The sequence below is a fragment of the Tenrec ecaudatus genome, chromosome 5 (assembly GCF_050624435.1).
Source record: "Tenrec ecaudatus isolate mTenEca1 chromosome 5, mTenEca1.hap1, whole genome shotgun sequence".
Lineage (NCBI taxonomy): Eukaryota > Metazoa > Chordata > Mammalia > Afrosoricida > Tenrecidae > Tenrec > Tenrec ecaudatus.
Window position 1 is genome coordinate 86,516,896 of NC_134534.1, and position 14,176 is coordinate 86,531,071.

A 14,176-nucleotide genomic window follows, 5' to 3' on the forward strand; every position below is an offset into this window, starting at 1 on the left:
GAGAAGGTATTCTCTGTGTGTCCCATTTCTCTGCCGTAAGGTTTATTTGGGGGTTCTCATCTGTTTCTGTCCTTGAAAGGCTGACGGACAGCCAAATGGAAGATGGCCACTCACACACGGCAAGCATTTTTATTTATGATGCATTTCCTTTTATTTACATATTTGTACTTACTCTATTTGGTGTTGAATTTCCACACTCTGTCTACCCTGGTTATGCACCTGCTCTGAAAAGGCTGTGAACAACACAGCACGTTCCTGTACGAACTGCCTGTCAACGTCTGATTTGGCTGTTCGCATTCTGGTAACTACTTCCTCCGTGAAGACTCAATGGAAGGGAGTTTCACTTCACCAGGATATAATAAACAAGAGACATCAGCTAATTAGTGGTGCTGGCATATTTCTAAAATATTAAACTGACAAACAATAAACTGTGAATGTAATCACATGCGTTTTTAAGACAGGAAAATTAGTGCCCTTGGCTATCGGCACTGCATCTGCATTAGTTATTAGCTTTACATACTTAAGCGATTCAAGGTTGCACACTGCCTAAAATCATTCCAGAGCAAGCCTACCTGTGTCGTTGAACTCATACTGGGCTACACAATGCAGTGCTCACTTGACTTCACCCGTCCCGTGAAGTGCCCGCCATCCTCTGAGTGCCGGGCGACCGGACTAAGTTTCTGGCAATATCCCTCGCAAGGGAATAGCTTGTGAGCTCTTTTGATTTCAAAGCCACGCATCCCGTCAGTCAGATTCTCAGTGATTTCAGCTCCCTCTTGTCTCCTCAGAACACTCTTAGAAGATGTGAGAATTCTGAAAGTTGACTGGCTCGCAGAAGCTCAACAACAGTAAGAAGCTCAATTTCCCTGGACCGTGCGCAAACTTGGGGGAGTGGTGCTTTCTTGGGGCTGCTGGGTCACTCAGCTTTCATGCTGTTTGTAGTCCTGAGAATATTTCGCCTGTTTCCTCCGTGCCTGCTCAGCTCTCACTTCTCCCCTGGTCCTGTTGGGATCTATTCGGCAGGAGGAATTTTGGTTGTTTCAGGTTTTGAGGCCATTTATAAACCGGACTGAAACTAGCTGGGAACAAAGAAGAAGCCATTTTCAGATAAAGCTCCCCCCTCTCCACAATGGTTGTTTAGGCTTGTGTCTTATATGCCTTTCGGCAATTCCTGGTAACAGTGTAGAAAGAAAGTTCTTGTGGGCGAGCACAGGCTCAGCCTCACCCTGGTCAGAGCGCACAAGAGGTGGCTCAGGAGAAGAGGAGGCACCAGACCACAGGACGCAGGAATCTGGCCCTCGGGTCTCGCTTCCAGTGGCTGCTCAACAGAGTTGTCAGCCGAGACTTGCTGGGAAATCCCTGCTGACCCTTCATTGGGTCAGGAACATACTGATACAGGCACACACACACAGGCACATACCCATACACGTACACACACACACACACACACACACACACACACACACACGCCCCCCCCCCCCGCCAGTCTGCTCCAGCAACAAACAGGATGTTGGGCTGTGGCATTAATAATTAATTAAAGATGGGATCCAGCCTCCAAAAAAAAAAAAAAAAGAGAAAGTTCTCTAATCCATGTTTTTTTTCTATCCATGAAAGAAATGCAGAAATAAGAATTAGTTACTTAATATGCTGCCAAATGAAAAGCAGGTTTGGCTTTATTCATGTCACTGTAAAAACTAAATAATAAAGTATTCACACCGAGCGTGATTTTTTTTTGCCAGCCAAAATGAAAATATCAAAGAAACTTCTTTCAAACACTAACAAATTTACTTACAAACACCTATATTTATTATTTCATAAATAGGCGCAACAGTTTCCATAAAAAAGATTAAATACAGACACAGTATGAAGAAACAATAATACAGAGAAATATGTAAAGATTATAATTTAGGTATTTCCAATCTGTTTCTGCAGCTAATAAAATATCAGGTAAGCATTTGGCAGTTTTATACATAAAAGGATTTAAATGATGATTACTAACCATTACACAAAAAGTGATACAAAAAAAGCAAATTTTTTTGCAGTATAAAATAAAGGTGTTTGCGCTACCCTTAGCAATAGCTCTTTTTGTCTGACCCATGACACAAAGCCAATTTCTATGTAAATGAAAATCATTTAGGAATAGTTTTTTTCAAATATTTTCAAAATATAGAATTAGTTGTTTTAAAAATGAAGTAAAAATATGAATGTTTGCCAATTTAACCCTTATTGTGAAACCAATACACTGGAATGAGCCAGTTTCAAATTACAATTTAGCTACAAAAACATTCACATTTTATACCCTAAGAGAGTGTAACATAGATACTATTTACAAACTTGCTATGACTGCTACATCAAGCCATGTAAAAAGTCTTTAGTAGTTTCATATAAACACCCATTAAGAAAACCAATGGAAAAATCCAGGACTTTTATCCAAGACATCTACAGCTGCTAAGGCAGTTACTAGAGCGCAGCACTTCACAGCAAAAAAAAAAAAAAAAAAAAATCCAACATAAAATCTGAATGGTCCAAATTTCCTTCAAGGAAAAAAGAAAACCCATTTCCATTAAGGATTAAAAAAGATAAGAAAGAAGCATGACTATTTCTTCCAGTGTGGTTGACCCACAAGCTCGAATGGTTCTAAGTGCTTAGCAATCTGTATTTTCTAACAAAATGGAGAGCCGCCTTGGCTGTACAAAGCCATCCATGGTGAAAAGACCTCCCTGAATTCATCAGCGGAAAGAAGTGCTCGGATTTTCAGGTAAGGTACAGCGCTTTGTCCCTCTGCACGGCCCTGGATGGAGAGAACACAACACCTCGTTACAAGAACTCCTGCACCACAGGCGTCAGAGACAGTCGTGTCAGAAGTATTTGCTCTCGCTTGAGATGTGGATTGATTTCTTTCAGGGAAGTTGTGGGAGTCATTAACCTACTGGACTTACCACTGGTCTTGATGTTCCCCAGAGCATAAATGCATGGCACGATCCCCATTTCCCATGCACTCATCTGTACCACACCATACAGAAGTCTGACTAATCTGTATGATCAATTATAACCGTAGATCATAATAATATCGGTGTGAATTGCTTAAATATACATTTCGTAAACTATATGAATACTAGCAACAACATTATTTTGTAAGAGCTTTCTACATGGGGTTACAGCATTCTTAGTCACAACGTTATTAATAACTGGCTGCAAGTCATTTTCATTTGTCTCCTTATTTTACATTACTACTTCATTGTCAAAAACATTATTGATATAGGTTCACAATATTGTAACCGAAACACCAGAAAACCCGTAACAATAACACCCCCCCCCGCAGCAACAAAATCAACACGATGCCAATAGCAGTTGTAGTTGAAACCACGCGATCCAACGTGCCAGCGTAATGAGGCAATAATGATCGTGCTGATGGGAGCATATTAGAAGGTTGAAGCATTGAATCAGCATAGTGTTTTCACCTAGTTATATTACTGACATATGCAATAGGGGCTTGTGGAATATGTTTTTTGTTTTACTAACTACAGGGATATTTTTATTTAAAAATTAATTTCTGCTAAAATGTTGCCCAGGAATTGTGTAGACAGTTATTTGGTGCCACCCCCTGACACTGTCCCCGAGTCTGGTCTGCACCCCTGCACCTGCCAGAGTCCTCAGGCCCCCTGTAAAGCTAACAGCTAGTTACGTGCAAATGACTAATGTGCCGACTGCTGACTGAAAGGCTGGTGCTGGAGTTCACCCACAGGCAACCTGGAACAAAGGCCCCGAGACCTAACTCTCAAAGATGAGTGAAAACTCTGGGCATCTCAGTCTACTCTGACCGCGGGTGGGCCAAGAGTCACGCCAACTCGTTATTCCTGGGAAGGATATAAGATTACTTAAACATGTCTACCGAGGGGCCTTCTGACATTCCAGATGATCTCTTAGAGGAGCAGGAAGAAAAGGAAAACACGTTTCCTTTGATTATGAAGCAAGGTCAAGAAAAGGAAGAACCTATTGATTATGAAGCAAGGAGCGACGTACATGCTATAAGGGGACCTCACCACCAGGTGGCGGTCACTAGCCACTTACCCACTACTGCAGTAGTTATTCCAGTCCACAGGTTGGGCGGGAGGATTTCTGCACCCGGAACGCACATACTCCATTGCTTGGGTAACAACTTGTGCAGCTGTAGATGTAGGATTGATAATAGTCGTATAGTCGGGTTGAAGAGTAAATCCCTGAAAGGAAAAGCAAGTTTGAAAATAAAGATCAAAGTGCTTATTGAGAAAAGAAAATCACCGTAAATTGTATCCACTCTGCAAACACATGGAAAAATAAGGACATCATTAAAAAAAAGGTGACCCCACTATCTTTCTTTAATCTAAATACGTATGAGAAAACCTGTAATTACATTCTTGAGTATGGAGACTGAATTAAGAAACAACATGAAATACAGATACCAAGTCAGTCAAAACAAAGAGATGAATAGGTGAGATCTCTCAAAATTTGTTTTCTATCAAACCGAAGGGCACATTAATAGTTAATCCCCAGAATATGCAACAGAGTCTTTTTTGAAGGCTTTGGCAGCAGGTGGTTGAGTGTTTTATTGGACTACACCTATTCACATAGTGTTCTCAAAACCCCTTTCTTGATTCACTCACAAAGGGACCATCTGCTTCTTCTTTTATTTGTAATTCTCTCTCAGCTAAAAAATTCAACCAAAGCTTTTTAAAAGTTGCCCAGTGCGTAATAAAGAGAAAGAGATTCAAAACAACTTGCTACTGAAAAACACAGAAAGGAAAGAGAATAAGGTAGAGCAAATATTTTTTAATTGAAAAGCCTATTAACTGGCAAACAATCATAAAACTTCAGGAAGATTTTTTTTAATATGTTGGCATGATGAAGTGTTGAATTTTCCTCCTCACAAAGCTATTAAAAATTCAACGAGAGAGCCTCTGAAGTACATATCTGGATTTGGTAAATAAAAAGCATTCTACCCTCAGAATTATTTTTAGCCTATCGGGAGGATTCAAGAGTAGCACAAGCAAGCTTCGCTAGGGACGACCAAAAAAGTAACTTGATCTCATGATTGCTCTTTCTGCAAATTGAACCCATGGTATTAACTAGTTAAAATTCAGATATTTTAAAAGAAACACTCTTTTTCAATTTAATTGCAGGAAGCGCTTGAAGGCATAAGATCGCCGTGGTTTTGTTGGATTTTGAACTGAGCACGATGACCAGACGATCGGTTTTGCATGAAGTCTGGCTCTGTAGCTTTTGGCTCATGTTTCAATCTGTCCTGGCTAAAGGGTCAGATACACGAGTCATCCAAAGTCTTTATTTTTCAATAGTAGTTTTAAGATATTCTTTACATGTTCCCATTCAAATGACAAATAACTTTATTCAATGTCCACATTAGTGCTGACCAAAGCTTGCATGAAAGACAAGTCTCTGAATGATTGGACACACAGCAACAAAAAGTGGAAAATTTACCCATACTGGCTAGTTGACATCACACCGGCTTCAAAGGCAGAGCATGTTCTCCAAATTAACAATTGGCTTATGGAAATAAGTTGGCTACACAGGTACTATACTACCTGGAGCTCAAGCTAGAAACATCTTCCAAAGTAGGACAGTGCAGAGGAAGAGGTCTGAGGTGCTGTTCAAGTCTCTATTTGGCTTCAAGTCTTTCCAACCCATCCACATACCCTATCAGGGTAGGAGACTCACTGGTTTCAACTGACATTTTGTAACGTCCTGTAATCCTGTGATATTGCCCATAAGTGGCTTACTGCCCAGTCTTAGTGGCCAGTGTGATGCTGATCCATGGTGGTGCAAGCAGTGGGTGCTCAACTCCTAATCTAAATGTCAGCTGTTCGAACCCAACGAAGGAAGAAGTCCTGACAATCTACTTCCATAAGGACTACCGCCAAGACAACCCTATGGAGTCGTACTATGTGGGGCCTCATGAGTAAGAATCCAATCAACTGCAGTGCTTTCTGTCGCTGTTTTATTGTAATGTGGTTTAAGGATGAGAAAGCACTCAGAGAGTAGCCTGTCTCCTTCACTGATTAAGGCCCTTTCCCATGGGCTGGACTGTAATGGTCTGGCGTGCAGCACACGATTCTAATACTTACGAGTTATTCTCAGGGTCTAGCTCACTTTGCATTGGGAATACCTTTGCAAAGGCCCTTTTAACATGTGGAAATGAAGAGATGTCACTTTGAGGATTTGCACACGCCTGACTTAAGCCACGATCTTTTCAATGACCTCATAAGCATTCAAAGGAAAACCAAAGACAAATTGATTCATTTAAATCATGGCATTGGCAAAGAATACTGACTATACCACAGACTTCCAAATTAAAGAAGAAACCTGTTTGGGAAGAAGTATAGTTAAAATGCTCCTTAGAAGGGAGGACATCTTCTGCATTTTGGATGCCATATCAGAAGGGAGTAGTCCTGAAAGAGAACATTAAGCTTGTAAAGCAGAGGGCCAGGGGGGCGGAGGGGGGGGGGAAGAAAGGAGGATGATCAAGCATGCATTGTGGTTGCAACACTGGGCTCAACCACAGCAACAATTGTGAGGATGGCGCAGGACCGGGCAATGTTTCCTTCTGCTGGATGCAGGATTGGGCTGTGCGCCAGAATTTACTCCAAGGCACCCGATAGCAACAAAATCATCAACAACAGTTCATAGCAATAGTTCAAGAAGAAATACAGTGACTATAGACAATTAGACGCTGCTGTTGGAAAGGCCACCCAAGGGTAAGTCAGTAAATGCCATGCTCTCCTGTTCTTTGGATTTAAAGTTCTCCCTATTGGATTTCCGCAGAACCAACAAAATGCAACCAAAAAGTAAACATGTTTCAAATAAAGAGCAATTGAAACTGCTTTGAGTTAGCTAAGGTATGTAACATATGAAGAAGCAAAAAATAAACAGAAACAAATCAGTCTGCTTCCACCCATCCCCACATAACAGCTAACAATAATCTACCTTGCGTTTGTCCCATCCAATAAAGGATAGCTCTTTGAGGTTAGGTAATTTCTTTATTAGCTTAAGATTCACGAGGTGACAACGGTTTATAAAATAAAAATGTGCTATACACAAAGCTCAAAGATTTACAATTCAGCTAACTTCAATGTCTCCATTTAATAAGGTAAATCCTCTTCAAATTTGAAAGATTAGACAGCACACTTTGCGTAGGAACAACAAGGATGTACTGAACACTGGTACCACTCAGAGAATGTAATCAGTGCCACAGAGATAAGGCCAAATTGGCATGCGTGTGTGTGTGTGTGTGTGTGTGTGTGTATTTTCTCCCAAAACTATTCATGGGGAGCTAAAACAGATAGCATACCATTACACAGTTCAATCACATCAAGCAGTCATGTACAATCACTACCACGATCAGTTTCCAAACATTTTCTTCCTTCATGAACTCCTTGATATCAGCTCCTCTTTACTGAACCCCACTTCCTCACCATACCCTATGCCCCCCCCAACAAAAACCCCTTATTCTAACTGTTGTCATTACAGGCTCAACAATCCTGGGCTTCATAGGGTGAAAAAGAGAAAAACACATTACAAAGATTCAAGAAGGCGACCCACAATGACAAAATACATCAGAGATAGACTCTAACATGGAAACCAAAACAAAAACACACAAAAAAAACCCACAGAAAATATTGGAAAGCAGATCTAGCCCAAAGTGCGTCACAGGGAGGATCAAGTGGTAAGGTTTTCACTGTTCAAGTCAGGTCTATCATTTTGATCTCCTCTAGTCATTTATTTCTCCATTACTCTCTGTTTGGCAACCAGCTTATTGCTACCCCTCCATTATGATTAAAGGGAAATCACCGGAGCCGTATTTCACGTGTAGATCTCACAAATGTATTTTAGGCTTCCACGGTCATCTATAGTCTTCTGCAAACAAAGTCTAGGCTCCGATACCATTCCCTCTTTGGCTTCGGATTATATCCTTTGGTGACTGATGTTGGTGTGGACTTAGTTGACAACTCACTTAGATGGCTGCTTGTTTGGAAACAAGTCATTAAGACCCCAGACGCTATTTCACCTGGTGAAATAGCTGGGTACCATCTCATTCCATCACCATACTTTGCTATAGCACATTTATCTTCTGTGTTTCCCACATGAGGGCAAATACAGAGCCGGGCCATGTTGTAAGAACTAATCGTTCTTAAACTGGAGCGAGGATTAAGTGCAAGCCCCAAATCCATTTTTGAATCTATGATTTTTCTTTTAAAAAACATTTTATTGAGGGCTCTCACAGCTCTTGTAACAATCCATACATCAATAGTATCAAGCACATTTGTACATATGTTGTCATCATTATTTTCTATTAAGCCCTTAGTGTCAGCTCCTCTCCACCCGCCTCCCTCCTCCATTCCCTTGTCCCCACTCCTGTGGCCCCTTGATAAATAATACATTATTATTATTTTCATATCTTACACTGACCGCTGTCTCCCCCCACTGTTTTTGTTGTTCACCCCCTGTGGGGGGTGCAGTTATGTGTCCATCATAGCGATCGGGTCCCCCTTCCTCCTCTCCTTTACCCACCTTCCCCCTGCCTTCCTGGTATCGCTACTCTCATTCCTGCTCCTGGTGAATCTATGCTTTTTATCTACCTCTGGATCCCCTGAGAGACCTCCTTTTAAATTTATGGTAGAGAGTCTAATCAATCATCTCCCTGGTGCATAAAGGTCTTCTGTGAATAGTGTCATTGATTAGCCCTGTTACTAATTTTTAAAGCACTTTGAGAGAGGGCTACTGGACCACTGTAAGTTAACGACACGTTGTGATCCCTGAAGCATTCACTTGTACAGAATAAATGCTTTCGTGGCAGGATGCTAGTTACACAAAGAATGGGAGTCAGCTGTTGGGGAAAATTCACAACTATATTAACTGACAATTGTTAATCACAGGCCTGCCAGGAAAATACATATCTTCATTAAGCAAGCAGGGCACTGATGTACAAAGCCAATGTTTTTTGCACCTACCCACAGTGTACTGCACTTGGTCTAGTTGTCTTGTACTTCTTCACAAACTATGTAAATTTAGTCTTAATCCCTCAGGTTACAGGTGTGTTTGAGGTAGAGTCTAGTTCACCTGGTGGAGTTTCCACTTCAGATCCCTCTGGGTGGCCTATGGGTGTGTTGTGCACATTGAAGATCCAGGATTCAATGGCCCAGGGCTGTACAGCACTTGACCTGGGTCACCAGGGAGGATACTAAACTCGGGCCAATGCGGCCTATTTGCTGTGTATTACCAGGCATCCCCCTCAGTTAGGGTTCTTAAAAATACTGTTAATCATTCTTTTCCCCACTTGCAGACTGGTCTTCCCCCCTTTTCTACAGACATGCACTTGACTTCTCCCAGACGTGTCTGTTCCCTTTCCCTCTCCTGACTTGACTTTCCCATCTGCCTTCTTCAGCACTCTGACAGGAATGCCTCTAAGTTGGTGTGTGTTTTGTTGTGCATATTCAACTATAGAATTTTTTAACCTAAATTTTTTTCATTATTTTAAAAAAGAAAGAACAAGAAAAATTCATGAGAAGCTTTAAGTAGTTTTTTAACTATCAATGTGGAGAATGGAACCTTCTTTCTGAACCCTAGATAAAGAGATGGCGAGGCCAAACTTAGAGTCAAGTGCATTCTCACGATTGATGTAAATGGGAAATGGCAGTGACGATATAAATATTTTGAAAAATGTTTGTTTAGTGCTCCAATTAAACACCACGGGATGTTTTGCATTTTAATGCCCAGGAGAAAAATTACCAACTGTTTTGTAACATGCCTGGAATTTTAAATTTCATTTTCTGGTGCAAGATTGAAATAAAAATAAGAAACATGATAAAGATTAATTTGATGTCAGAAGGGTCATTTGCTCTTTAATTGGATTCCTGTATCCCTAGCAGTTTTATTGTGTCACCCTCCTAAGTCCTTAAAAGCATGCAGCACAACGAAAGAGTGATCCTCAGCTCCACATTTTACTGGGAACTAATTTCATTTCCTGCCTGTCGGCAGAGGTATTTTCAACAGGCATCAATGTTTTTGTCTTCACAACTGATTTATTCATCAATCTCAATGTGATTTTTTTTAAGCCTTTAAATTACATCCAAATCTGAAAGCAGCTGTTTATTACACAAGGAAATTGAAAATCTGTCTGTGTGATATCATAGAAAGATTTTTTTCTTAAGGTTATAAAGGAAGTTGACAGATATTAATGATTTTTCTCTTGAACTCATTTGACAATAAAGAAGAAGAAGAAGAAAAAAAAAGGGTGGGAAACTGGACAAAAAAGCCAGTCCAAAGACTTAGTGTGTAAAATATATCATAGGAAAAGATTGAACCTATTATTCCTGATGGATTATACAATTATTTTCTCAGGGCACATTAATTTTCAAAAGGAAAATAAAATACTTAAAGTAATGCCGAAATATGAAACTTATTTTAAGTAATAGAAGGCTTTATCTTCTCTACTTTCCCTGTTTCTGTTTATATATATATGAATCTGCTCACAATGTAAAGCTGGTTTGGAAGATGAAATGGGTCTGCTAGGAGAGGTTAAACTTTCGTGACCTGAGCCTGTTGTGGTTAAAGTCAATTGAGAGGTATCCGAGGGGCACTGACTGTCTGAACCCCATGTTAGGCCGACCCATTTGTCTGGGCTGGTATCAGTCCTCTTAACCTGTCGATCGTCCCCATCACCTTCCCATTAATCTGAGCTCGTTCGTCCTTCATGCCAACCCCACGGGCCTCCTTTCTGTCTCCCGGAAAAGCCAAGCTCCTTGCAGCCTGGTTCGAACATCCCTGAGCATGCTCCTCTGCTGCACTCTTTGTCCATCATTCCTGCCTTCCCAGTTTTAAAAGCAGTCTCTTCCGAGGGCAGGTCCCTGACTGAATGCAAACCCTTGAGAGGGGGGTGCCTTTCCCACGATTTTTAAAGCAAGGCATAAGTACCTTCAAGCACTCTGTAGCCTGCCTCTTTGTGTGTGTGTGTGTGTGTGTGTTTTAGAGGCCTTTTAATTAGGATGTACCCATACTTAAAGTTCTCTGTTTCTTTGTACACATTATCATTCAGCCAACATCATCAGTCTAAAGTAATCAAACAGCAAAGAGACAAATTGGTAACCATTGGAATGGACCGTGAACATTGGAAACCAAGGGAAAGGGTCAGCAGTGGGGAAATATGGCCTTGATGGCAGAAATGAATGAAGCTGGAGGCCGAGTGGAGGCGGGAATAGGATCAGGGCTCACATTCGGAACACTCTCCTTGCAGAAGGCTGTGGAGGACAGAGGAAGCCCCGCCTCCATCCGCAGGGTCCCCTCAGAATTAAGCCTCCTGTGACTCCCTTCAGACCACAGTTCAATGATGTTAATAGCTTTTTTTTTTTTTTAAATCAGAGAGCGCTGTAAAGTTAATGATGGCAGATGTAGTTAGGTTAAATTGTACTACCTTATCATTTGATCTCCCTTTTGACCCATTTTAAAGTTTATTTCTAACATTGTCTTCTTTGTTTCCAATAGAGGTGTTTTCTGTTTTATTTTTGAATCTCTATGTGAAATCCAGGATAGGTAAATCTAAAGAGGCGGTAACTGGATTACAAACCACCTAGTGGCATGGCAGGGGTGGTTGGAGGGAAATGGCGAGCTAACAGCAATGACAGGAAAGAAGAAAATGTTCTAAAATTGATTGTGGTGATGACAGCACAAGTCTTCTTTAATATGATTGAACGACTGCATTGTAAGATATGCAAATATTTGCCTATAAAACTACTATTGAAAAGAGAAAATGAAATTATCCTGAAGATTGTATGATAGAACATTGCAAGATCAATGACTTCTTTATTGCAAATGCCTTTTAAAACTATGAGGAACAGTGACTATGCACAAACACCTCAGCAGATGGAACATACAGGGATGAAATGTACTCTATATTTGGGAAGGGATGTAAGTCAAATCCACCAGTGGCCACCCATGGAATGGACCACAAATTACTCATATGAAAGTTCATATTGATGCAAAAGAGAGCAAAATAATTCCAGGAAAGTTAAAATGTGACTTTGAGTGTATCACACTTGAATTTAAAGGTCATACTAAGAACAGATTTGATGCACTGGACACAAATGATGAGTTATGAAATGACACCAAGACTATCATGTGGAGCAAGCAAAAACTCATTGTGTTAGGCTGGGTTTTCTATGGCAATAATACCATTGACAATCATATAGATATAAGGAAGGACTTTATATCAAGAAATAATTTTGTATTAAGAAAGAGTCATAGATCAGTCTAACTCAAATCCACGGGTCTGATGCCAGCCTGAGACTTTCAGACTGACCCAGCTGCCAGTGGAACTGGGAGATCACAGGCTGGTGGGTATACAGTCACGTGGACACATGTTGGCAAGCACTTGTCAGGGTGCTGACAACACCCATGGAGGACAGGCCACAAGAGCCGTCCCAGACGGAGCCATGTAGAATCCAAGTAAGCAGGAAGGTAAAGAGAATCAAGAGAGGGACACTCTCCCAGTGTCTCCCTTATGAAGAGGCTACCACCCCAAGGAGGTATCATCAGGCTGTGACCTGACTGATAGGCTGGATTGTATCCCTACCTCCACACAGGTACCGTTCAATTGACATAAATTCTAACCATCACAGTCACTTAAAAGAAAAGCATCAAAAGATGAAAGTGGATGTCCAAAGAGACTCGGAGTCAAGACACTCTTGAATAAAGATTCACTAAAAACAAAAGGAAGAAGCGATGAAGTAAAAGAGCTGAAAAAAAAACTCAAAGGGCAGCTTGGGAAGCCAGAGTAAGGTATCATCTCAAGCTGAAAGAACTGAAGAAAAGATAAAGCCTTGAGATTGTAATGTTGAAGGATTCTATGAGCAAAATACAACATCAAAGAAGGTAGAAGGAAAACATGGAGTCACTGCAACAAAAACAAGTGTCTGTGATCACTGAAGACAAAGCGGGTGCATAAGCAAATGTGGTGAAGAAAGCTGATGGTGCCCGGCTATCAAAAGATATAGTGTCTGGGGTCTTAAAGGTTTGAAGATAAACAAGCAGCCATCTAGCTGAGAAGCAACAAAGCCCACACGGAAGACGCACACCAGTCTGTGTGATCCCGAGGTGTCGAAGGGATCAGGTATCAGGCATCAAAGATAAAAAAAAAAAAAAGCATATCCTTGTAACTGAGGGGGAGTTCAGAGTGGAGACCCAAGGCCCATTTGCAGGCAACTTGACCTTCCCTTACAGAAGGGTTGTGGGGTGGAGACGAGCCAGTCAGGGTACAGTGTAGCAAAGATGAGACATACAACTTTCCTCTAGTTCTTAAATGCTTCCCCCCGCTCATTATCATGATCCCAATTCTACCTTAAAAATCCACCTAGGCCAGAGTATGTTCAATGGTACAGATAGGAACTGGAAACACAGGGAATCCAGGACAGACGGACTCCTCAAGACCAGTGGTGAGAGTGGTGATACCAGGAGGGTAGAGGGAAGGTGCTGTAGAAAGGGGGAACCGATTACAAGGATCTATGAAGTAGTTAGTTTACTGTGCCAACCTGGCCGATAAACATATATGGGGTTAACTGAAGGGCAGGGGGATAAATGGCTCAGTGAGCCTCACTTTTCTAGTTCTTGGGTCTCTTGCTTTAAGATGGCTGGACCAGGGTGCAGCTGCCTTAGCCAGTTCCCTGCTTCAGCTGGCAATGCTCACTTTCAGCAAGACATCCCTGAGGAGAAGCCACATGGACCTACCCTGATGCAGTGCTGGGTGCTGGAGCAGCGGTGTGGCGACCCCTGCCAGTGCTGAGATGCTTACACATTCATTGACTCGGCTTTCCTCCTGCAGTCAGTGTCATTGTTTGTCTTTTGTGAGATGAAGGAGGACTTTGTGGATTGGAGTCGGACCTATGGGCTAATGTTGGACTTGTCGGCTTGGGCAGCACTGGGTTGGGATGTTTTCTTGATGTGCACTTAACCTTTATATAAAACTCTCTCTTATGCATATGAGTTTCTGTGGATTAGTTTCTCTAATGTACCTAGACTAACACAATCTACATATGACACCCTTCCTTTGGGGCAGACAACATAAAAGTGGGTGAAGGGAGATGTTGGCCAGTGTAAGACATGACAAAATAATAATAATCTATAAATTATCAAG

The 14,176-nt window shown here is 41.4% G+C and overlaps 1 protein-coding gene across 1 annotated transcript in view; it reads right to left on the reverse strand.

The window, feature by feature from the left end:
- Positions 1-2,402: 2,402 nt before the first annotated feature.
- Positions 2,403-14,176, reverse strand: part of TOX (thymocyte selection associated high mobility group box) — a 424,317-nt gene continuing 412,543 nt past the window's right edge. Inside the window, exons 8-9 of the mRNA XM_075550689.1 lie at positions 4,072-4,220; positions 2,403-2,791 (exon numbers count right to left, since the gene is read on the reverse strand). Coding sequence (XP_075406804.1) covers positions 2,755-2,791; positions 4,072-4,220 — 186 coding nt within the window. The 3' untranslated portion in view covers positions 2,403-2,754. The remainder of the gene's footprint in view (positions 2,792-4,071; positions 4,221-14,176) is intronic.